This window comes from Frieseomelitta varia, unplaced genomic scaffold, assembly GCF_011392965.1.
Source record: "Frieseomelitta varia isolate USP_RPSP 00005682 unplaced genomic scaffold, Fvar_1.2 scaffold_275, whole genome shotgun sequence".
NCBI classification, from domain to species: domain Eukaryota; kingdom Metazoa; phylum Arthropoda; class Insecta; order Hymenoptera; family Apidae; genus Frieseomelitta; species Frieseomelitta varia.
Window position 1 is genome coordinate 1037376 of NW_025110007.1, and position 26544 is coordinate 1063919.

At 36.7% G+C, this 26544-nt stretch overlaps 1 protein-coding gene across 1 annotated transcript in view; it reads left to right on the top strand.

Moving 5' to 3' along the window:
* LOC122529012 overlaps nucleotides 1–26544 on the top strand; it is a 130144-nt gene that overhangs the window by 21471 nt on the left and 82129 nt on the right. The window contains exon 2 of the mRNA XM_043654725.1: nucleotides 7321–7542. Coding sequence (XP_043510660.1) covers nucleotides 7321–7542 — 222 coding nt within the window. The remainder of the gene's footprint in view (nucleotides 1–7320; nucleotides 7543–26544) is intronic.

The following is a 26544-nucleotide window of genomic DNA, read 5'->3' on the forward strand; positions in this document are numbered from 1 at the left end:
GACCCGTGGCCCCGTAATTGAATAGTCCTCAGTCTTCTTTTCCTCCACCGAGCGTGCAAGGATACCCCGATCCAGGGGTGTCGATGGAGGAAATGGACAAGAAAACCAATTCCTTTGGCTCGTTCTTCTTGAGAAGGAGAGACGCGCACGTTACTGAAGAATGGCGAAGCTAGAGGAACGCCCAACGTGTCTGGCGCGAATTCCACGGCCGTTTCCCAAGTAAAAGGGAATCTGAAAATAACAGCGAGGGAAACGAGCAAAACGAAACGATCGTTCGAGCCTTTCTTCCGATCCACCGGCAATTCTCGCATTGTTTGCGTGTAAAAGGCGAGCGAACTGCTGCTATTTCTCGAAAAGGGAGGGAGGAGGAACTCGCCAGAATTCGGCTGAAACACGTAACTAATATTTTTCGAGAATGAAGAGTGCAAGGTAGTCTCGCTCTCGAGTCTTTCGCGGGATGCTTTTACTGTGGCTGGACGACGTAAAAGTAGCGTCGATGTGTCGGTACCGAAATTGAAAGGCGCGGCCTTCGAAAAAGTTGAAATTTGCGTTTTAAAATTTATCACGCCCCAACGTGTTCTGGTATAAATATTTTCGTCGAAAAGGCGGAGATTCGTTACGAAAGTTTCTTCCGATGGAACGTCGTTAATAAAATACTGCCGTTTCAAATGGAAAGTATGCAACGCAAATGAAATTAGCATAATGCGAAGCGTATAATATAAAACATATTACACATTGTTTCAACGGTTTTAATTTCAACTATTTGCACGTTTTAATAATTGCCAGTTTTCAGAACTTTCGACGAAAATATCCCTGTAATTAGTTGGCAGTGCATTCAATGTTACTTTATTAACGAAATACCATACCTTCAGACTTTGTTCTTTCAAATATTTCTCAAAATTCAGCAATTGGATTTGATTTTAATTTAATTTAAATTTCGCAACGTGTATATCACTCTTTTTTTCTTTTTTTTTTTTTCGACGGCGCGAACATATGTACACACGTGGATATTCTGTCTTCCTAGATGGACACTGGAGATGTTTACGATGTTTAAAAGGCGATGTTGGCTCGTTCGATAACGTCATCCCAACGATACGGCATGGCACATGGTGAAGTGTAGAATGGCCGAGAAAAATCATTTTCGTGATGTATTTGCTCGTATAATCGTGCACGCGACGCTTGACAGCGTATCCACGGCTGACGGAGAATGTCAGGGGAAATCGGGGCCGGTTAGACCAAAAATATGAACCCGATCCTCTCTCGCGATATTAAACTCATTGCCGCGTTTGCTTTTCATCGAGGCTCGCTCGTTGCCGCATGCATTAAAAGTTCATTGGATTTTCAAACGGATTATTTCATACAGCGGTTCAATCATCTTTTTGCATTCGTATTTATAGAACGAGTGAAACTAGTTAGAGTTTTGTTAAAAAAAAAGAAATAAATTTTTCACCGATGTACATCATCCATCAAAGGATAAACAGACACGTGAATCGTGTGATTTAAATTATAATTGTTCGGTATCTGTCGCGGAAATGTGGTTTCATTCAAAATTGACAGTCCTTAAGTTTCGAACTTTTCGTAGCGTGGAGACTTCTTTTTATGAGATCGCTATAGTCACTTTAATCACATGTTCTTCTTCGAAGAACAGTGGACGTGAAAAAGAGACTTGTTGACTTGTTTCGTTATCTCCAATTGTAGTCCATGTATTTAAATTTACATGAATACCTAGTCAATTTTGCACGACAACTGATAAATATTCTAATATATTCGACGTTTTTACAAAACTACAAAATGGCCGTATTTATATGCTCATTGAACAACAATCGGTGTGTGCCAAAGCAAGCCACGAAACAGCTAAGACTCAAATAGTTTACTGTTGCAAAGCCACGAGAACTCAAGACTTTAAAGAGAGATTATAGGATTGCGAGTTTGGTTTCCCCCAAGTCCTAGAATTGCATATTTGCATTCCCTATGCAAGGGAGTTTACACGAGTTTACACGGCAACTATTCGAAAAACACCTCATTAAAATTCTGGTATTTGCATTTTCCAAAGGACATTATATAAGAAGAACGTTGTTTAAACAGAGTAGAACTAACGCTTTTCTGCCCTTGTTTCTTTTTTTTTTTTTTCGTTTCTTTTTCGCTCAACGAGATTATTCGTTTCTCGATCTCAGTCGTTAATCTCTGATATTTAGCACTGTTGCATGCAATAGTCGCATGAGTCGATAAAATCTTCAAATTTTAGAGTGGCTGTAGTCTAAACCCTGAGTGGTTGCATTCTAAGAACGAGAAACTAGGATACCTGAATAGAAGACCTAATTATATTTTAAAACAGAAGTTGCAGCTGTTAGTAAAATGAAGTGCTTAGAACTGAACGGAAATGAACTGCAAATTTTTATGTAAATTTGTATTCTTACGTACATTCGCATTGTATTTGATATCCAGTAGTAGAACTGCGCGAGAAATTTTTTCATCGTGAAACATAACGAAAATATTCGCACGACATGCGTGCATCTCAACCAGAACAGGACCTTCCACTCACACTCATACGTATACAAATGCCGAGGAACACATAACGAAATAAGGCAATATCAAACGCAGCACGCATTTCTGCACGAATACGCAAATATCCTACGGTCCACTTATTCCAAGCGAATAAATCCATCGGAATTGCCCCCTCTTTCTCACCATCGACTCGATCGTGTTACATTTCGTGGATCGCGTGGGACACTCGAATCCAGGGCCGGCGATCTGTGCCGCATGAAACGGGATCGATCTGCATGAAACAATTATTAGCACGAAACTCTCGCCAGAAATGGAATATCCGTGATGTCTATCGACGGCGAGAGCCGAACTACTATGTTAGGGCACGTCGCCACGGCGAGAAACAGCCCGCGAATCACGCGTTATCTTTGCGAACAAATGCGACCAATTATCCCGTGGCGCGCTCGCGTCGTGTGTAATTTCCAGCGATAAGAAAATGTTGCGATTACGCAACAACGAGTGGAATAAACAGAGATAAAGTACGGTCGGTGGAGAAAGGATCGAGCCGGCGAGGGCGAAAGAAGCGGGAAAGAAAGGAGGGTGTTGGACAGAGAGGAGGTGGAGGAAACACAACGCACACGATCCTTCTACTACTGGTGGTAAGTTGCTGGTAGGTCTTGTGCCACGGCGGACAGCAGATACGCCATGCGATAGTCGCAGTGTATAAACGATTTATCATGCTTTTCCCTACTTTGTTCAAACTGCGTTCAAACACGCGCTCTTTCGTTTCACGTGCTCGAACGGGCGTTCGTTGTTGGATCCAGGAGGAGACACCGTTTGAGATCGCAAATGACTCGGTGATAATGGAGAGAGAAGTGCTAACAAAAACCCTCTCCTTCTCGGTTTGATCTCCTGTGATCGAGACCGAGCTGTGCAAGTCCATTTCTTTTTTTTTTTTTTTTTTTTTTTCTTAATCGCGATTTTGATGCGATTTTGATGCGTCTGATTTTATTTTCTTAGTGTGTCAGTCTTCGTGACGAGTAGTTGAGAATATATAGTAATCAACAGATGAAAGATGAGTCATTCAGTCAGTTTTATATTTTTGTTGAACATTTTTATTGACGAATCGACGTAGGCAACAACATTTTCATTGAAGGATCCCTTATTTTTTTCCGTATGTTATTTTTATTAAAAAAAAATTAATTGTATCATATTACGTGATTGCAGAAATTTTTCCATCGAGAGTTGGAACACACAAATTGAAACAAAATTCAATAATAAAGTTCAATATGGTATAATATAAGTAAGCACATGAGCATATACATATTTAATGTAATTTAATTTCAATAACGTAAATTTACGAAGAAAATCAACATCGCGCGTCAAGCACAAATATATATATACGTCGGACTCTTACAACGTGCAGTTTACTCGTCGAGACAGCAATTGATATATTCCGATCACGCATTTTGCAATTTAGGCTCCGATTAATTACAATCGTGTACTTGCCCGAAATTAACGAAACGCCGGCTAATTTAAACGGTCCTGCTTCACTGTTTTCACATCGGTGACACGTCCTCATAGCGATCAGGCTTTCAATTTTAGCTTCGATAAACAACAATTTCGATTTCACATTTCATGAACGTGCCCCCTGATCCGTTAATAACGAAATATCGCCTGGCCGAATTCGACGCTGAATTTTAACGCAGTTTTCAAGCGAAATTTGATTTTTCACACGGGTCTCTCGTGTTCTCGCGAAAATTCATCGCGCCGCGCTTCTCCATCGATCGCTGCTAATCGATCGTTCATCGGAAACGCGACTTACGGCTTGGTTAATCGAGGCTCGTTTATTCGAGACAGGAAACTAGGCCGATTTTTCTGATCGATTTATTTAATGGTATCTTATGATTAAACTAAACGAACGAATGCTCGTTCGCCTCCGCCTCTCTCACCGCTCTATTTCGATCAAATTCATATCGTAGTGTTCAATGAAGTACGAGCATTAGTGTAATAAATGAGCATGAATTGGGGGCGAACAAATATTCTAAATGCGCTATTACAATTTACGATTAATTATATACGACCCATCCTAATATAATTATATATATTCAATTAGACATTTTGCATTTGGCACGTGTTAATTTAATATCACTGTCGTCTATTTGCGATCGTATTAATTATTGCAACAGGTTATTAGCGGATAAAGAATTTTTATATACTCGTGGCAAATTTGAAGTGTAGTATGCAGGAGATTGAATATATAATATTCTACAGGCGTTTAGAATCTATTTCTTTTTTTTTAAATTAATCAAGTTTAATTAAATTTAAAAAAATAGTAGGCCACGAACTTAAAAATATTAATTAATTCAGAAAAATCGAATCTCGATAGAAAATTGCTTTATCTACTAAATATTATAGAAAGCTTCACAGTTTGGATATTTAATGAATATTATCATTATCATACGCAAGCGTGTGCAAATTTGTACTTTTAATTCTAGTTTAATTCATGTTTAGATTTTTCTTTTTCTTCTTTTGCAAACGATTTATCTCATTTGCCAGTTTCGTTGATCCATTAATACGAGAATGAATATCCCTCAATATTTGTGCTGAAAAGGAAGAGATTCAGAGTGCTAGATTCTTATTTGCTTATTATCTAGGATCTTATTAAGAAAATTGCGCTTATTAAGGGAAAATATCGGGGAACGATCGAGTCCATGAATTACTCGACGGAGTGAATGAAAAGTTTGAAAGACGCTCTCCGAGATCGTTCAATTCTTTCCTTTGGATCGAATTTTTCCTTTTTCCTTCTACTTTTATCCTTTTTTGACTCGTGAAAATTCCTGCGTTTGTAAACAATCCCATGTGTAATCAAACGTTCAAAAGAAAATCTCCATGCCATGTGTTCCTCGTACAGATGAAATTGAAACTGAAACAACAACGTTAATGATAAAACAATTAGTAACAGAATAGTTTCACAAATGATGGAAACTATTTTGAAGAAGTATTTCAAGAAATTTCGTACGACTTCTATATTCTTCGTCAAGTGTAAAAACAATTTGTATAAAAATTACATTATATAAAATTAATTGTATTTTATTATATTAAATCAATATTATATTTAATTACACTATATAAAAATTATATTTAACTTTTATATAATTTTGTATAGAATATAACTTAGAAAATTTTATTTCTTTAACAATTAATTTTTTTTCATCGCAAAAAATGTAAAACACAATTAATCGAATTAAACATCTAAAACTTTTGTAGCTCAACATAAATTACACAATGTATAACCCGATGATACTGCTCGGAAATTAAAACTCCCTTTCCAAGACAAGGCAAATTAATTTCAGCTTCTTCAAACAGGAAGAAGCACATTTAATCGGGCCTGGATTCATTCGTGGACTTCATTTTCCCGCGGGATAGCGATTTAATTCAAGAAACAATAGCGGAGACGAGTGAAATAACGGAGCGGCAAGTTGCTCATTTTTAATCCAAAGTTGAACCATTCGTTAACAGGCAATTTGAAAGTTAATTCGAAATCGGGCCGCCTTCGAAATGCTGCTGCCGCCATTTTCTCGTTAAAACTTCACCGAACGGCCGCACGAAAATTGACCGTCGTGTCGTCGTAACGTCGATATCGACGATGCGATACAAGGTAAACGGCTTTGCCAGCGCATCATGTACCGATGCGCGGTGCAATAAATGTCGACATGTATTATTAGGCGAAGAGAGCTCTACCATGAATTTTTCACGACAGTCTCTGAACGCAACAAACGATCGCGACTGGACGTCGTCCGGAATAAAAGATACAAAAATCTGAAAATCGCTGGTAAACTGTGATTGGTCTTGTTATTCGAAAATTTTATTCGCGTGACATGCGTGAGAGGAAACGTCGATGGAGGCTTTTGTGTCATGTGCACGTTTGAAATTAAAGAGATCGCACGTGTCCATGAACACGTCACAGGAATTATGACCTAATTTAATGTTAATCAAAGATTTCTATAGTTTGTTCTTAACTTGTAGTACAACTCCATTCATTTGACACAAATTTCAGTCAGTAGCTGGTTAAAGAAACTCTTAGTGATTGAATCCGCTTATTTGAATCTGAACTGAACACACACCTGAAATAACTTTTAAATTATGCGTCTAATGAAACACTGTTTCATACAAAAGTTGTATGGTTTTAAAACTAAGGCAAAATATGGCGTGTCAATTTTTTGGGCGTGTTCATTTTTATTCCTTTTAATTCATCATAAATCATAAAAAAGAGTACAAAGTACAAGTCATAATCGAGACAAATTATCGTAAAATGTTTCCTTAACCATTATGTTTAAAACCAACGTGGCTACTTTTTTTTACTTGGAATTTAATAACCCTTTCCATTTATGATATATGGTCCAATTAAGAAAAAAATTAAAGATGCCTCCCGGAAATTTTAAAATCCACAGAAAATTGACACTTTGCTTCCCTTAAGACCATACAACTTTTGTATTAAACAATTTTTCATTGGACACGTAATTCAAAAGTTATTCCAAACGTGCAAATTACGCGACTCGCCCTGTATAAACGAACTCCAATTATATTATAGCTATTTGTCCCACGACAAATTTCTGCTGTCTACTTAGTTGAGAAATTCTTTTCTTCACTAAACTTCATTTAAAAGCCTGAAGTTTTACACTTGCTTCAATAAGTACACTCTACACAAGCGCTCGCGTTACACAGATTCTCGTCAACGCCAGCCCCCCGAGCGAAGTGAAACGATTATCCCCATTAGCCGTCTCAGCATCTCTCAAAATCTAATCCAATCTAACGGGACCTATTCCTTTCAAGGAAAAAGTGCGACGAAACAACCAAACACGGACAGTTGGGTGAGCCGGGGCCGAGTGAGAAGGAAACGACAGGGCGAGGTGGAAAATTCGAAAGTCTCGGCGGGAGTGCTGACGCGACAGGAGGACGCGAAGGAGGACGCGAAGCGGCGCGGGGGACCATGATCCTCGTTCCTTTTCATCATCCCGGGGAGCTTTGGTGTCGTTCCTTTTCGACAAAGGGCAGGTAATTTTTCATTGCTACTGGCGACGTCGCGGTATGTGCGGTATTACGTGCGAGAGAAGTCTGCCGGAGACAGAGAGACGAACAGAAAAAGAGAGAAAGGCGGGGGGGGGGGGAGAGGGTTGCCAGCCTGATATTAAAGACATCCCTTGCTGACAAACGAACGCGACCGTTTCTCTCCTGCAATTACGACAAAGCCACTTACTAATCTCGCTGTCTGATAATCCATTATCCCCGGCTACCTACGTACTAATCCTAGATTCCGACTTTTAGTAACGGTAACCCTTACAACAAATCCTTCCATCGAGTTCCCTCCGTTTCTCGCGAGCGCCAGCGCGTTTTGCCGCTCCCGGCTTCGTTTCTACGCGACACGTGTATGTTACGATTAACGTGCGTGCACGTAACAGGTTGAGTCAAATTGAAATTGATGGCATATACCTCTTTGACGTTTCGCTGTTTAATGTCGCGTGTCGGTGAAAGAATTAACTGGGACAGAGGGGTTTTGATGTGTAAGTTTAAGAGAAATTTAAGAAAGGTTTATTAATCGATCTTTGGTGTGTAGAATAGCATTCTCTCAACGATACTATTTGCTTAATTTGATGAGTACTCACGTCAAATTGGTTTTAAATTTCATTTAATTTGTCTAGTAAAATTTTATGTCTGGCAATTCCTACGACGAAAAAAGTAATATTTAAAATAGTCTGAATTTTTAAAATGCAGTGAATTTTTTTTTTGACTGTTAACTGTTCAAACTATCAAACGGTTGAAACACGTGAAAAGTGTTAAACGTATAATAATAAATTTTGTAACCGAATAGAGAAATTGAATGGACTCAACAATCGAATCGGATTTGTTAATTTAAAATATTAGTGAAATACTGTTCTCCGAAAGTGTAAAGATATCGGGACGCAGTAAACAAATGGTTCTCCGGTTAATTTGAAACGAAGGTGAACAAAAACAAATTGCAATTAATGTATTATTTCTTTTTTCGTGTAATCTCATCTTTCTCGCCGGCTTATTACCAACGGTGAAGTTTATATAATGAAGTGCTCGTAAAGTCGCCAGTTGGTGATAAACAACCTAACGCAACGACAAACAACTACGTTCGAATTAAATCTTCAGTACACTCTTGTCAGGGTAAATACTGGTTCTCATTTGCTTAGTTCTTTCGAAAATAAACCGAAGGATTAAAGAAAGAATATAAACGAGAAATGAGAAATTATTTGTCGCATAGATGAGCTGTAGGAGTATTAAGGCGAAGAATAACTAAGTGACACTAAGTGTCACACTCTAAATTGAAAACTATTTAGAATTCTCTGTTATTTAACACTAGAAAAGAAATTTTTCTGAAATACCCAGTAAGAATAGTTGGTATAAAAATTTAAAAAAAAAGCAAATTTTCTACTGAAAGAGAAAGTAAAATAAATAGATCATGTTCTTCAATTCTTGGATCCTTAGATTCTTGGATTTTTGGGGTTCTTAAGTTCTTGGATTCTTGGATTCTTTAAATTCTTGGATTTTTAGATTATTGGATTCTTGGATCCTTGAACTCTTGGACTCTTGAACTCTTAAGTTAATTAAAGAGCACGTGAGCACAATGTAATGACGTCTCTTCAAATTTTCCAAAAAAGTTCTTTTCTAAGAAAGTAATTCTTCCTTAAAGAAAAAAAAAAAAAAAAAGAAAATTTCCCTAAAGATGAACAAGTTACACTCTAAAATTAAAGGCAGAATTGCCATAGCAATTTTAAAATACATTTCATCCTTCATGTAAACAGTTTACATCGTTGAATTTCTATTATCAATTTTTGGTAGCTCCTGTAGGATCGTATGGTTGCTCGTTAAATACCATCTCTCGTGTACAGGCGCGGTCTGCGTTTGTTTGTATTAATTTCGATGCAGGACTGGTGTACTAGTATATTCCGAGGCGAAACCATGGAATGTTGGGCGAAGTAATTCGAAATTTGCGCGTATGGGATTCCTTAATTGGACGAATCTGGCAATGGGATCCGAGTAGTTGCACGCGTTGTTTGATAACTCTCGTTAGCTTTCTGTTTTCTAATTTCGGTAATTGAACCAATCACCAACTTTTTCGTTTCGTTTCGTTTATCTCCCCGTTCGCTGATACGTTCTGTCAAAGTAAAATTTTCCACGAGTCGCGAGAAAGCAACGAGATAATTCGGTTTCCAGAAGGTAATAGCGCTTGAAATTAAATAATGAAAGAAAAAAAAAAAAAAACACGTCGAGATTATGAAAACGAAACGAAATTATTCGAATGAGTTTAGTTCTGTTATATTCGTGAAGAGACATCAATCTCATTGTATGTTGGAAGAGTGGAAGCTAAAATTCGAATTTTTGTCACTTGAATTTGAATATTACGTTACGTTACACAAACAGTGATAATTTTTTCTCAATTTTAACGTACGAAACACGTTTTGACGTAGATAATAAATCTTGATTCTCGCTCAGTAAGGAGTTAATACTAAATATCACAATCTACTAAAATCTTTGAAAAATCTTTAGACAGATTGATCTGGAAAAGGAATGTGAAGTTATATATTTTGACAGAAATCGAAGTACCATCTCTCGTGTCTATGAAAATCAACTGGATGAATCTTCGAAACGCAGAGTCGATCAATTTTGTCTCTTCAAACGTTTCAAACGTACAATTCCTATTCCACTTTTATACAGACTGATTCGTGGAACAGCCGGATGAATTTGAGATTTCACGCGACGACGAAAACTCGAGTGAACTATCGCGGAAACGAGAGTGGCGATCGATAAAATAATTAGAGTTCGAAATTTTCGTCGACCATAATTAAGGCAAAGGAGATTCGTTAAAGAGAGGATCAAACACTTGGACGATCATCGCGCTTCGCTTCTTTTCCTTCGTTCAATCTCATTTGCATCGGTGAAAGTGTCTTTCAACTGCTTGAAAGCGCCTTGTAGCTTAATCGTTCGGACAAGCGGCGAAAGAAAATTCGTGCCTGAAGAAAAAAAAAAAAAAAAAAAAATTGCCTTTACGCGTCTTCTGAAAGTTATTTCCTTTTTGTACGCGTGGAAGATGTTCCTCCTCGTCGTGTTGCCTCTTTGTCCCGAACGCGAGAGAGGAAACAACGTTCAACTTTGAAACTCAACGCGCTTTCGACGAGGAGACGCGCGCAACAATGAGATTTGTCTTTTTAGAGCCTATCAGAGGAACGTTCTCGAACAAGAAACGGATAGCGTCTCCTAAATCATTCAGAGTATCGTGCGTAGGGAACGACGAAAGTGGTTTAAAACATTTATGAAAGATACGTTGTCCCCGATGAGAAAACCGAGCCAGCGATATTTCTCGGACGTGGTACGCGTACGAATCGTTTCATTTCTCTTTAATCCGTTTCCGATCTTTTCCTCGATCTTTTAAGAACGTTCTTACGCTTTACCCACCGTTATTAGCGAAATGAATTGTTTTTCTAATTGCTTGTCTGTCAATCGGTCCATTTTTGTGGGCCGAATTGATTCAACAAACAAAGTTTATTTATTTATTTGGACAATATCTCGGTATTGCGCGTCGTTACATTATTACTCGGGAATGAAACATCTCGCGAAAGGTGATTTTAACGCGACGAATCCTCACAAAATTCCACAAATAACGAATGGAACAGCAATTTATTTCGTGTAACACACCGAGCATACCTTTCTCTCGTTCATTTCATCGAAATGATATCGAACAAAGTAATTCAAATATACGTATAAATCGGCAGATTGCATCGTCATAAAGCACCGAATATTCCATTTGTCAGTTTGCCGTTAATTCGTACGTTTCGAAGAGATTTGCTATCGTCGTTGTGTCGTTGCAAATTGATCGAAGTGTCTGGGAAAACGTAGCAACAGCGAATAGCGCGTCGTTGCCATGATAACGAGCTGTAAGTTGTAAACTCGTCCAATTGACCCGCTGCCTCTGTTACACTTGGATGTAACGGAGTCTTGTTGAAAATTGATTTATGTTGCCGCGGAGTTTACGCGAATTTCCGTGAAACAAGTTTGTCGCAAGTTCGCGGCTGTCTGACAAAATGGAGATCGCGATCCAATCGAAACGGATCCCCGGCTTGGAATTCCGCGCAAGAATCTGACACTCGCTGAACTAGCAGCTTCCTCGCGTACAAAACGCTGCAAAGACACTGTTATTGAGCATTTTTCTTCTTGCAATCACTGTTGTTATACAGTATTTTGAAATATTTAATAATAATAAATAATTAATATTCAATTATAAATATTTTGTAATTATTATAAAATTATAATTTAATTTAATTTAATTTAAAATATAATTATTATATAATTATATTTTATAATTATTTGAAATATTTAATAATAATAAATAATTAATATTTAATAATTATAAATATTTTATTATTAAATATTTATAACAATTATAAATAATAATATAATTATAAATAAAAATATATTTTACAATAATTATAAAATATAATTATGAATACTTTATAATAATTATAAAATATAATTATAAATATTTTATAATGATTATTATAAAATATTTCGAAATCTCAATATTGCAACGAGATACGAGAACTATATTAATCTGAAGATGTATCATTAAAGTTGCAAAATATTTATTTATATGCATATTTACTAAGAAAATAGTGTCAATTTGTTAAGAAAATATTACCAAATTGACGAATGTAGGTGAAAGTAATTTTGGTTTGTTTCAAACACGATCGATATATAATCATATCCCATTGTATCGCTAATGAAACTTCCTAATGTTATATATATATATATATATATATATATATGACACGCATAATGTATTCATAAAATATTCTCATAAGTGTGCCACTGTTCATTTGAATGAACCACGACAAACAATAAAAACGTTATACTTTTACATTAGTTTCGGCTCACATTTCACGTGGTTGTACTGATATTCAAAAACGAGCACCTGTTGTCCGCCGTTTCGACATGTGAAGTAACGTAATCGCTGTATAATATCGCCTAATTAAGGGAAATTTCGTAGTTGGCCGTTATTACACCGGATAATCGTACATTAACAACTACAGACTCGTGGAACAATATTGTCATAAACTGTCTTCTCTTGGGAGATATTTTAGAAATTCTCGCAACTGCATTATGGTCAACGCTGACCATAATACGGTACTCGATATTTGGGAAATCCTCTTAAGCGTCTCGTTCTAAAAAGTCTTTCGCATCCATCAAACTGGTCGGACGAAAGAACGTTCTCTCTTCCTGGGGATGCTCATCAGTAGAGAAGAAGCAAGATGAATCTTTCAGTATTTTTTCTTTTTTTCTTTCTTTCTTGCGGGAACGAAGGATGAAACGAAAAGTTCGAGTTTCGTCAAGAAATGTTTAATGTCCTTGAAATATAATTTAAAAATATCACAACTGATTCATCTTGAGTCATCCAAATCAAGGATCGATAATTTTTGATTGGAACTGCAAATTACCAAATATCTCGAACGTCACAGATTTTAAATTACAAAAGTTGCAAATTATATTACGCAATTCCAGTCAAAATTCCAGTCAAATCCATTCGTTTCATTTCACTTTATTTCACGTACTAAATTTCCAAGATCTAGCACGAGCCAATGATTGACAAAATCTTTTAAGCAGACGATTCCTCGTTCGAATTTCCGGTTGTCGCGGAGATGGAAAAGTTGGGAATCGCATCAACAGGGAAACACGCACGGCCGCGACGCGTTCCAAACTCACGTGAAATTTCCGCGTGCGTGTAGGTTTGTATTAACTCGCCTGCTCGCAGCCGCGATTATACATCCGGCCTGGAACCTCCGACCCCGTTGCTCGTCGAGCAATTCGAAATTTGTTTGGATGTTCGCAATTGAACAAACGGAACGAGCGGACGGTGGCGAAAGGGATTTTGAGAATGGACGCGTCGCCGACGATTTCGCCTCGTCTCCCCTCGATTAAACGTCGTCGTTTCGCTTTGCTAATTTACCCACCCATTCCTGTTACTTTCGCTCGAGTTGCCTGGAAAATTCTTCGCGTGATTTCGAACTGTGATTTTTTTTGAAACGCGAAAAGCATTGCACCCGACGTGTGGATCAAAAATAACCGTTGGGAAGAAAATATTTTTTTTGTGATTTTTTTTTTAGCAAGACGATGACTCGCGAAAGTATTCGAATAATTGTAGACACAATTTTTATGTTATGTTACGCCACATTATCTCATATGAAACATTTTCATATTTCATTAATATGATTAATGTGGTCGAAGTATCGTGATTACATTTGGTCAAATTTGAAATCAGTTTGAAGACATAGGTGTACGTGGAAATTAAAGAATATTTAATTCAATGACATTGAGATTGTCACCAGACTGTTGCTTTTTTCATGGACGCACTTAAATAGAGATTTGTTTTATGCGTTCACGTTGCTCCCAGATGACATAATTATGAAACTTTTTATCTTCACTCTGTAGAAATTTAGTTAGTTTCGCGTGTTACGCGTATTACGTTCGCTTTCCCATGAAATCTAGGCGGATGAAACATAAAAGTTGATAAAATGATGTAACATTTTCAGGGCATTCTTTGTCACCTAAAACGATAGACATTGAATTTGAAAGGATACGATACAACGATAATCCTACTTCTGAGCTTCCATTATTCGAATACTCTGCTAATCGAGTATGCCGAAATTTTTGTCAATTAGTAGTCCTTTGGAAATATTTCTGTTTCATGAAACGTATTAACATACATTTGGCAGGAACAGATAATACTTGGATAGGCATATTTAGAAAAAACTTTTTTAAATATATTTTTAATGATTAGAAAGTTAATTGTAGACAGAAAATTAACTAAATGATTTCTATTTCTACTTGTACTCAAAGAATAAAACAACTTTATACGACGCAATTTCAAATTATGTCACGTTGCAGAAATTTACAACACATGAAATATACCTAATCATAAAATATATTTATAATAACGATTAATTTCAACAGTAAAAGTTGCATCTGCAAAATTGCAGATAATAAAAGCATTACCTACTTTTAGCAATATACAGAATTCCCCAATACACAGAGCTTCCCGAATAAAACAATTTTTTTAATTAGGATTAGATAGTTGTTTCTTTGAAAAATCTATTTAGTGACCGAATAGAATAACTTGTAAAATTTCATTTTCCAGTTTCAGAAAATCGTTGCCCTCTCGTTTTTCGAGTTATTGCGCCTGCGGAATATTTCACTTCATATTTGTGAGAGTTTCCGTAAAAATTTGTTCGACATAGGCGAGATGTTTTTTCGAACATACAAGAAAGGAACCAGCACGCCATGTCGGAGCCAGTATGCCATGTTCAACCATTTCGTTTCTTTTGATTTTTAGTCTGGCAGATGAAATGATTATGATTTCTCCATTATACGTTTACTTGACTTTTTCCTAAACATATCACCACGGTCTTCACGAATCTGTCTCTCCTTTCTTTCGCGAAGAAAATCACACCGATTAATCTCTATGCCGTATCAAAAGAATTCATAAATCACCATTCACAATCGTACTTACACATGAAACGCAACATCAATCCCCACTTCGCCGCGCATTATCTTCAATTTTTTTCCCTGCGCTCTCCATTATCCATCCTTTCACTATTCAAGTATACGTTGCGTGATTTAAATCAAGTTTAAAGAAGAGGAACCTACCGCAAATCGTGATTCACGTTTCGCATGTCGCCAGCGCAGAGCTAATTTATTAGTAGTGAAATTCAATTAAATAAAAGAAACGATGCTGGACCGATGGACGACGCTGGAATTATTCGAAAGCAAAAAAATTTCCCAAGTATTCATACATGATGGCTATTTATAAATCAGTTTATATTATATAATATTATATAATATTATATTATATTATACTACATTATATTATATTATACTATACTATACTATACTATATTATATTATATTATATTATATAAATTTCGCAAGTATTCACAATCACTATTTATAAATCAATTTATATTATAAAATGAAGAAATTTTTAGTTCAAATCTTTCGAAATCTATACTATAGGTCTATAAAAAGGATTTTAACGTTTATTGAATTTACACATGTTGATTTAAAAAGATTTATGCGTGAAGTTAAAACCATCTCATTCGATATTGTTTCACTTAGTAATTACCCAGTGAAGAGAAACTCGCGAATTTTCGACTCGCGAGCAATCTGCCTTCTTAAGAATTTCAACGACGAGAGCGACGAGAAGCTCAAGAATAATCGAGCGATACACAATCAATCATGCAACGCGCGATTACGAGAACCGTGAACGGCGGGGGGAGGGGGGGGGGAGGCGAGTGGACGGGTGGCTCAACGATAATCCAGCATAGTATCGGAAAAATCCGACGCTAACCTCCGACAAGCTTATCTACCTCGTTAGCACGGAGAAATCCTCGAGTAATTTTTCTTTTCTAAGGCGAAGTCGACTTTGTAAATTCGTTATCCAGAGCGTGGCGTACGGGCTGGCTGGCTGGCTGGCTGGCTGGCTGCGCTAACGCAATTAAAGTAAAACCGAATCGGATTAATGAAGGCAATTAGATGGCGTCGATTTGCTTTGATTGTGAACCCGCGACGCGTCATCCCTCGTATCAGGCGTCGTTAAAGGAACTGGCGGCGCCAGTGTCGCGGCTGTCTTCGTCTTCCCCCTTCCGGTTCGCGTCGGAAGGCCTTCTATCGCGGCCTTCTTAATTGAAATTGTAGCCTCCGACCGGGCTGCGAACCCCCCTCGCAACCCTTTGCCAATCTCTGCCGTTCTGGTTTTGCCGCGACGGCCGCGACAACTTGCTATTTACGGTAGTTTTTCTAATTGAACCACCGGATGACTTCGTCCGGGTTTGGCTGTAATTTTTGGCGGTTTCGGTAATTGAGGTTTGCCGGGCGTTGTTGATTGAAGGGCGAGGTGTTTTAAAAAGGCTTCCAAGAGTGAAATTACAATGTGATGTTTAATTTAATCTACAAGGGGGACTGGTTGTTTGATATTTGGGACGCGTGCTTCGTTCACAGGGACGAACATTTGCTAATCGTGCGAGATACGAGATGTGATTTGTAAGAAATATTTGACGAGGGTAACTGATAGATTTGTTATGATATGTTATATAATATTGTAATTATATTTAGTAATATTTAATTTATGTTTAATTAAAATTATAGTTAATAGGTATGTTGTAGTATAAATTTTAATATAATACTTTATAAAACTTATATAATAGTGTAATTATATTTAGTGATACTTAATTTATATTTTAATTAAGATTATAGTTAATAGGTATGTTGTAGTATAAATTTTAATATAATACTTTATAAAATTTATATACTTACTAAAATTTATGTACTATTAAAATAGTACTTTATAAATTTATATAATACTGTAATTATATTTAGTGATATTTAATTTGTATTTAATTAAAATTATAGTTAATAGGTATGTTATAGTAAATTTTAATAAATATATCACAGGTATATTATAGTATAAAAATAAATGACTGCATAATTGACCGATTGCAGTTTGCAACCAATCGTGATTGCTACTTACAGTGATTTTTCTTAATGGAACCAGTGCGATTTTATCGTATTTGGCTGTAATTTTTAGCGGTTTCGGCAATTCCACAGTGGGAATTACAATTACGAAGTTCGAGGATCTTTTTGATTTAATCGCAAGATCAGTGAGAATCTCGTATTATTTTGATTTTCGTGATTCCTTGGCATCTGACTCAAAGCGACACGACCTACTTTTCAATAAACTTGACAAACAAGATCAAGCTCGAAACAAACTGTCACTTACATACCTGAGAAACGAAACATCGCCTTTAAAATGTAACTTCTAACTCGCTTTGAACGTTACAATAAAAGTTACAACACCACAGAACGTCGAGCAAAACAGTGAATTCCGATATTTATTTACCCGTCCAAATAATATCTGACCTCGATAACCGACGAGAGAAGCGAGAACTATCGAGCTTTGATCGATATTTCCAGTCGATGTTACACGGCTCTCCTTTACAGAGTGATCCGTTATATTAATTTCATTAATAAATCCCCCATCCTATATTGTTAAAAGGAACAATGTAGGAGATCAGAGGAGCCCCCGAGGCTCTCGACCGTTAGAAGGTTAACGTTATGGAAGGACGGTGGTAACCTTTACCCCAGGCCCCGATACGCAAGACGAGAGATAGACGATTCTGACACGGAATCGCTCTGAAATCAATAATGCAGCTAATAATAAGCGTCGAATCCCCTGAAGTGATGACGTTACATCCAATTTGTGGCGGGCACGTACGATGCCAAAGCGTGGCAGGTTTCTCTTTGTGGGATTTAAAGGCGATCGACCGGAAGTAAGGGAGCCACGGATGCCGACCTAAACACAAGTTCAGAACCGGATTGCATGGGAAAGCACATTCTCCGGAGGTGTACACACACCCACTCCCCCCACTCGTGCGCCTCGACTTCCCTTAAGGAGGTATTCTGGTAATCCGGCTTGAAAAAAATCGACTTTTTTGGTATTTTTTTCTCTAAAGAAACCATGATACATTTTGGTATGCAGTCTTCGCACACAGATTTATTCATACTTGAAGAGTATTTGCAATTTTTTTTTTTTTTTTTTTAACGAAATTAATGAAAGTTGTGGAAATTATACAGCCTTAGATAAAGCATGTTTTTAAAAACAGGCTCTAATGGCTCTAACGTGATTTTGGTCCATCTGGTTGTTTGAAACTAAAAAACCAAAATGCATTTTAATTAGTATAAATATGGCTGTCGCATGAACCACGGAAACAGCGAAATTTCAAGAATTAAAAAAATGGCAGCATTTTGAAGTTAAAATATCGAATTTCCTTGTGCTTTTTGTCTTTTAGGTGGTAAAAAAAAAAAAAAAAAAAAAAAATAGAAGAAAACATCAGATTTTGAAATCCATGGTTTATGCGACATTCGGTGAAGGTCTCCTCCAAATTTCAAGTCAATCGGTCAACGTGAGATAGTTCAAAGTCAGCCAGTTCAAAAAGTATGGATTTGAGAAAAACACATTTCAAATTCTTGTTACCCGTTGTACAAAAATATTCTTATACTTACAATCACTCGAGCAGTAGAAAAAATAATATGTTATAAAGTAATAATAATATAAAAATAAATAATAATATAAATAATATTAAATATTTTATAAATAATATTAAATGTTTGAGAAAAACACATTTGAAGTTTTTGTTACCCGTTGTACAAAAAGTTACATTGTTTCCTTTAAACATCTATAACTTTGCTAATTTTACGAATTCAAACACACCCTTTTACATAAGGGATTCTCGAAAGAATATACTTTGAGAAAATGTAAAAAAATCAATTTTTTTAAACCGGATTACCAGAATACCCGCTTGAGAAGCGATCGAGCATCCTCCATCTGAACAATCAGCCTCCCCGGCTTACAGGATTTAGAAAAGGATTCGTAAAAGTTCGCGACCTTGACTGAAGAATCGACCATCCTCCGCGTGTATCTTCTCTTGTCGCTGACTTGTTTACTCGATAAGAGCAGTGAAAGCTTCGCGATTCGGATCGCGAAAAGTGTAAATCGATCGCACGAAAAGTGTAAATTTTTACGCGCGTGTTTGCGAATTTTGTCATCGAGGTTGTATTATCATCGTGCGTGATTACTTCGAACGTTCGCAACTGTAACTTCTGCGAATACATATTCGTATTTGTGTTTCAAGTTTGATCAACGTTCTGCAGCGTTTTCTCGTATTTCGTTCAAATTAGAAATGTAGAATCTGAATTTGTTGCCAGTGAAATCAATGACGCGACATTCAACGTTGTTCTGCAGAATTTCGGCAGATTTTCGAGCACTTGAATCTCTCAGAGATTGATGAATCTGGTCTTGACACAGTGTCAATGCATCGTATTATTAGTTTCGTCGCGTCGAAAAATTTTTCGCCCAATTTCGCGAGTGGTTCCAGCTCGTCGACAGATTCGAATTCCCCGATCCTCCTCGGCCTGGAAGAGGCCTCGCAGACAATTAGCGCCTGGCTCGATCCATTCGTGGCCGAGTTTAATAAGGAGCGAGACGATCGCGCCGTTCGAATTGCACCGTTTCTCCGAGAGCCGAGGTTTCCACGACCGTTACGTGCACGACGCGACAGATAGTTTTCGGGTTGATGGCTGCTGGAGCAGAGAGAAAGAGAGAAAGAGAGAGAGAGAGAGGGACACGAACTTTCGCTTCGTTGCAACGATCGTGCCAGGAACAAAAGCCTGACTGTTGCCCCGTACTGTGACGCGTTTGATACAAACGTTTTTCTTTTCCTTTTTCCCTCGTTTCGCCGGTTAAATAAATGCTTCCGCTTGCCAAACGGATATTTCGTAAATTTTCGCGAAAATGCGCGGAAGGAGAGAGGAGGGGGGGAGGGGGGAATTTCGCGATTCGCACGATCGCCGAGCGTATTTATTCCCGCTGAAATGCGTGGAATATTTGACAATGCCTTTGACGTTATCAAATATACACATCTCTTTCATCTCGCACACCGAGAGCGTGCGTGAGCGATTTTTCGAAGATACACCGTTTCCATTAACGGTGGCTTAGCCGTGAAAGATTTTGCACAGTGTGAATTTTTGAGAAGCTGTTTCGCCCGGAGGTGAACACCCGATAATCATAGCTGTCCGATTTCGAGATACACGGGGAAATTTGAAAACGTAATTAATCTGTTGATCGTCGAACGAGAAAATCGTTCAGTTCATCTATTATTAATAGATCGTCAGTAATAATAATAGCTCGCGAACACAGGTCGAGCTGCAAGTCTCTCTATCGATACTTCCGTTTCTATCGTTGCATTCTGTACTTGATAATACAGAATTTTGCTTGCCGCTGGTGTATATCCTGGAATAGAAATAACGCGCGTGAAATGCAGTGACATTATAGAATCGGGTGAATAATACAATTTTCGTCTAATTGCAAGTGAAACTGTCAAACAGTTCGCGTAAGACATTTTGCCTGTTTCGTTGTTTCATTGACAAACATTTATAACGTTCGCTTCGCGCGGATGATATGCTTGAACAAACATAATTAGTTTCACAATCTCGTTTGTTATGCCAGCATCTGTTCCTTGTAACACATGTACATTGAAATATATACATACATACATACATACATACATACATACGCGCTAGTGATAATTCATTCCAGCTCCACGGTGCGAAATCGAGTTAGCATTTAAATACGGATAATACCCAAGTGCAAATAACGAAAACAGTAGCAAAATGAATTCGTATGACACGAGAATTATAACAGAGTTACCGGGATTATTAGATATTAAAGTTGCCAAAGAGTTTGCAATTATTTTTTCATAGAAATTTCATGACAACGGTTTTCAGATTTAGTGTTACGTACAAATGAAAACTTACGCTCTTTATTGTATTATTAACTTTTAAAATAGTTTGATACTTTAATATACTAATATATTAATATACTAATATTAGTATAATATATTATATTAGTTATAATTAATATTAGTATATTAATATATTAGTTATAATTAATATTAATATTATTATTATTATATATTTGTATAATATTATACTAGTTATAATTAATATTAGTATATAATAGTATATATAATATATTAGTTATAACTAATATACTAATTTGTATAATATTATATTAGTTATAATAGTATATATAATATATTAGTTATAACTAATATATTATATTAATTATAACTAATATAATATTATACAAATATATAATAATAATAATAATAATATATACTAATATTATACAAAATTATTTAATATACTAATATAAACTTCAATATAGTTTAATACTTTAATACTCGATCGTTGATAGTTCTAGCGTTTATTTTCGCGCACAAATCTCTTTCAGAGAAAACACCAATAATCGCAGCACACGACGCACGTATATTTTTTTGAAACGATTACTCGACGATGATAATAACGTTTGATAATTTCTGTCACGAACTATAAGACTAAAGATGCAGCTGATGTCGCTTAAAAAGTCACGGCGATATGAAATCACACACACACACTGAAAAAGAAACGAATCGCAAAGAAATGAAAGGAACCACGTACATCGAGGATTTCCTCAATAAAGAATCGGTACGATACGGAGAGTTTTCCTCCCACGAAGAATTGTGGATCAAGAAACTCCAATCAACCTTTCGAACTCTCTGTAGTTTCAACAGGACGACACCGTTGTCCAAATATACATACTCCGGATGCACGCCGAGGACCGAATCCTCCCAGATCCGGGATAGATAGAGAATATGCATGACGTTCCCCAATTCGTAACAGTTACGCGAAGACAAACCGAAAGTTTGCTCATCGATCCTCCGGAGAGCAGACATACTTTTGATATGTTCGACGAGATTCAACAATTTGCGCCGTGATTCCGCTGCTTTTAATACCTACGTCCTGCTGGGTTTAATTCTTATTGCACGCGTTTGCCACAACAGTCTGAGACACTCTGTGGGAATTGTGTGGGATGTAAAATCTGCTAGCTGGATTTTGCTGGAACTTTATTTTTGCAAAGTGTCGCACGCGTATTCCAGTCACGAACGCCCAGCTGAATATATGCACGCGCATATTTCGCGGATATACAACGCGCGAGATTATAGCGCCGTCGCTTTAAAGAATACTTAGACTCGTTTACCATAAAGTCGGAGGATTTAAAATGTATCAGTCTGGTATTCTGGAACTTCCTAGAACCTAGAAGTAAGAGGAGTATTCCTTGATTGAATTTCTAGCTTTCTCTTTGGCTTTCGTTGTCGTACAAACTGTCTTCGTTGTCTCCGGTATTATATTTTGAAGATACTCGGTGTTATTCGCCAGAAACTAGGGCTTTGATCTCCGTGTAACATCGAGCAAACTGCGAGTAACTATGAGTGAGAGTATGCGAACAGTTATAGAAGATGCAGAGACTGAGGTCCCACAGACAAAATGCTTGATTAATTCTTTGAATAACTCCCTGTGTCATTTGACACTGTTTGCTAAACTTTCGACGAAATTTTCTCCTTGAAATCTATCTCGACTTTGGACTTTTAATTATAAAATCAGTCCCAATTTTAAATTTTATTCCGTCATAGTTGTTATTGCTTAATTTGTTTCGATGATGAAATACTTCATCGTCTTCTATCGATCAAAAGTTTCACAAAGCGTACGATCTCCTAAATTCCACGTTCGTCCAAAAATTATTCCAGAGCGTCGCGTTCGAACGTTCCCGAACAATTCTCTCCGCGATGTATTAATTTGCACGAAAGCCACAAATGTCCACGTGGTCGCGGGATTAAGAGGAAATGTTCCGAAAATTTGGGGGAAACGTCGATGAAACGCGAAAACGCGCGGCACGATGCGGAAGAAATTGAATTCCCGTGTATTTCAAAATTAATTCGTCTTTTCTTACATTTGCTCAAAACGCCCGTACAGAACACTTAACTGATCGAGCTGCAAACGAAACACCATGGATCCGTCGTTAACGTTTAATTTAGTCGAATCATCGAATTGGATTAAACCTAATTGCAAACGAAATTTATCCGGGCACGTTTAAATTGCCGTTACGCGTTTTATTATACGAGCAGCCGAGACGATTGCACACGTGTTCGCGCATTATAATGGATCGTAGAAAAATGACCGACGTGTCTTAAATTTTTATAGCTTCGCCGAAGAAAACGCCGCACGACAGAGTTTTAAGAGAAGGCTTCAGCTTTTCGGTAAATAAAAACCATTTTTAGGTAAATTCAATTGTGAAAAATATTTCTCAGCGTCCGTGAATTTTTAAGCTCGAATTTAAGCAAAATTTTCGAGGGAGAAAGTATTTTTACTTGCCACTTTCACAGTGGTTAACGTTCAAATAACATTAATACCACTTTTATCGTATATGCACATTGTATATACATATTTTATACACAATTGTAACGTTATAACTTTATCACAAAGTTATAATAATTTTAAATACGATCAGTGTTTCCAATCCGCTACAATATTTACGATATTATTGTCGACGCTTTAGAATGCGAAAATTTTGTGAGAAAAGAAAAATTTCCTGGGCTTATTTTAAAAACTTTGCTTCGCTTTCACAATGATGAGTTCATTTTTTCGAAAGATTTCTTTCGCTTTGGGAGGAAAGGATACCTCTTCTCTCGAAAATTTTGCGAATTTCAATAATTTTCTTCGTACGCACACCATGATTCCAACGATTGACGTTTCCTTAAAAATTTATTTATTATACGATTTTTTTCTCACAAAGTTACGTTAACATCAGTAGTTTCTATGCAATTTTTTTTATCGAATGTGCGAATACTTCCTATATCCTCTGTGACCGCTACGAACGTGAACATACGCAGCGGCGTTTACGTAAAGGTAACGTTAAAAGCTTTTAATGAAATAGATGACGATGACGCCGTGCTATTTTTCAAAGTACCTATTTTTTTACGCACGCTCCATTTCATGTTGCGTACAATACATGGTACGTGCAGACAACGTGTCACGGGTTAAGCGTGTACGTACGTGTTTTAATTAAAATTTGTTTGGGCAATGTCGAGAGATTTTTATGAATACGCGATTAAAAGTGAAACACCATACGATGAAAATTCAATCGAACGATTCGTGACATGTTGAGTGCGCTAATGTAGTATTTATTTCCATCGGTAAAAATATTCCCTCGGATTTTCAGTTCGTCGTACGCGATAGTAATTTCGATGAATTTCATATATTTGAAAACGTGCTTGATAATACAAGATTAATTCTTGCCTTGGTTTTTCGTGATATAGAATATATTTGAAAAACAAAATGGCACATTTTTAATTTTTAATTTATTCCTCTTAAATATATATATATATATATATATATATATACATCATAATTTAAAACATATATTTACGTGTTACATAAAATGCCTTGATAAAAATTCTCGTGATATTTTTGAAATTATTTCAAATACCCACTTTCAATCGTACTATATTAAATTCTTCTATTCCACTGTTGATTCTGGCAATATACACGCTCGTATATCATTCGTTTTAGTTATCCATTTATATCAACAAACTGTATAGTTTTTTTTCTATTTAAAAATAAAAATAATTCGGGATTTTAAGATATTCATCGACAAAAAATTCAGTCGCAAAGATTGAATATATGAAGCCGTAGCGGGAACGTGTGAGATAAAAAGTATTAAATATAAATTAAACAAAATTAGTAGTAAATTAAACAATAATAAATAAATTAATTAATTAAACGATAGTAGTAGTAAACTCCCGTCTATCTATATCCAACGAAGTAATAATAAAACCAGCAAGCTGATTGACAAGAAAATTTATCCGCAGGTAGTTTTTGATATGCATATAGTAGTAGACGTGTTTCTTCGAAAGCCGATAAAATTTTGCAATGATTTTACGTGTACGATAGGCTGGGAGACCAGCCGTCTAACAAACGAAGGGTTACCACACGTTTAATCGCGTTTCAGCAGCACGAACGACTCTGAAAACAAGCTCTGAAATCCCGTCTGAAACCGGAGATCAGGCTCGATATAAAAAGCACACGCGCGTAATCGCGCGACGATGGGCCCGGATTTCATCCATTCGGCCTGCACGAGATACGATTCACGCGGTGTCTCGAGACCCTCTCGCCCTCCAGACACCTTTTCAAGGTGTATGCCACTCATTTCGCGATTCTGGCTCACCCTCGCGCTCCAGCCGCCGCATCGATCCGGCTTTAAAGGCGATCGTCGCCCGCCGAATTTCAAACGAGACGGGATTTTTTTAAAGTCGATCAACGATAAGCTTGGTAATTTGGAATTGGAAGAGGAAGAACCGGGTCGAGTCTCTGTTGAAATTGAAATTTCATCGACTCTCAATCGAAACAATGTTTACACGAATCCCTTACCGCCGGTAAACAATTAAACATCGACTTTGATTCAATTTTACGAAAATCATCGAATTTTCAATCCGAAAAAAGTTGAAAAAAGTTTGTCAAAGATTCGTTTCAGACGTTTGAAAAATTGCACGTCTTTCAATTCTATTGTTAAAGGATCTGTGTACATAGGGAAAATAGCGTCTCGTAACTTCGTGTAATTTCTCTATTCATTACGAATCGAGACAAAAGTATTGAGTGAGACGATCGGCACGTAGCAGACGTGTTTCATTGGAAAAATGCTTGGAACGCACGTCTGCGAGGCTGTGCAACACAAGAAGCGGTGCTTTAGAACCATTCAACGATTTCAACAAACCTATTACTAGCGATGGGATGAAACGTATCGCGAGTGACACTGTCGAACGTGGTATATTTTTTTTTTTTTCTTTTTTTTATAAGAATAGATCTGAGAAAATACGAACGAAACTTCAAAACATGTTCAATTATAAATTATATAGAAACTCATTTTCTTCGTCATCTTTCAATATTTTACGTATCAAGTGAAGCTCAGAAACTATCCATTAATTTCATGCTCAATTTCGCAAATACGTTATATTTTATTTTTGTATTTGCAAATTCTACCGTAGAATAATGAATCTTTTAGAAAATATAATAATGTTCCTGATTATTCGCAAAAAAACGAGAACTAATATTCTCCTGCTATTGAAGTTATTTCACGTTTCAAAGGAGACTAAATCATACATAAAAATAAGTTAAAAATAAAATTTCATTTCAGTTAAATCATCGATTTCTCCACTTGCTTGGTAGAAAAACCAACAAACTGAGAAAGTAGGGCTCATGCACAGCGAGGAAATTTCAGTATAGTGAAAAGATCGATGCAATAATGGTGGGGGTAGCGCTAGCAATTAGGAAAGTAGGGGCAAAGGCCGCCAGTTAGCCACCTCTGAATTAAATAAAAAAATTGCTGAATTAAATAAAAGAAGTATCTCTAAAAATACATTATTGTCAAAAACTTTATTTTGCTTTATTGATCACAACACAGAGTATGCTCACGAATTACCAACAAATAAATACACAAATGGATGCATATTTAATTATTTTCCCTTACCGATGACAACACAGAGTATGCTCACGAGT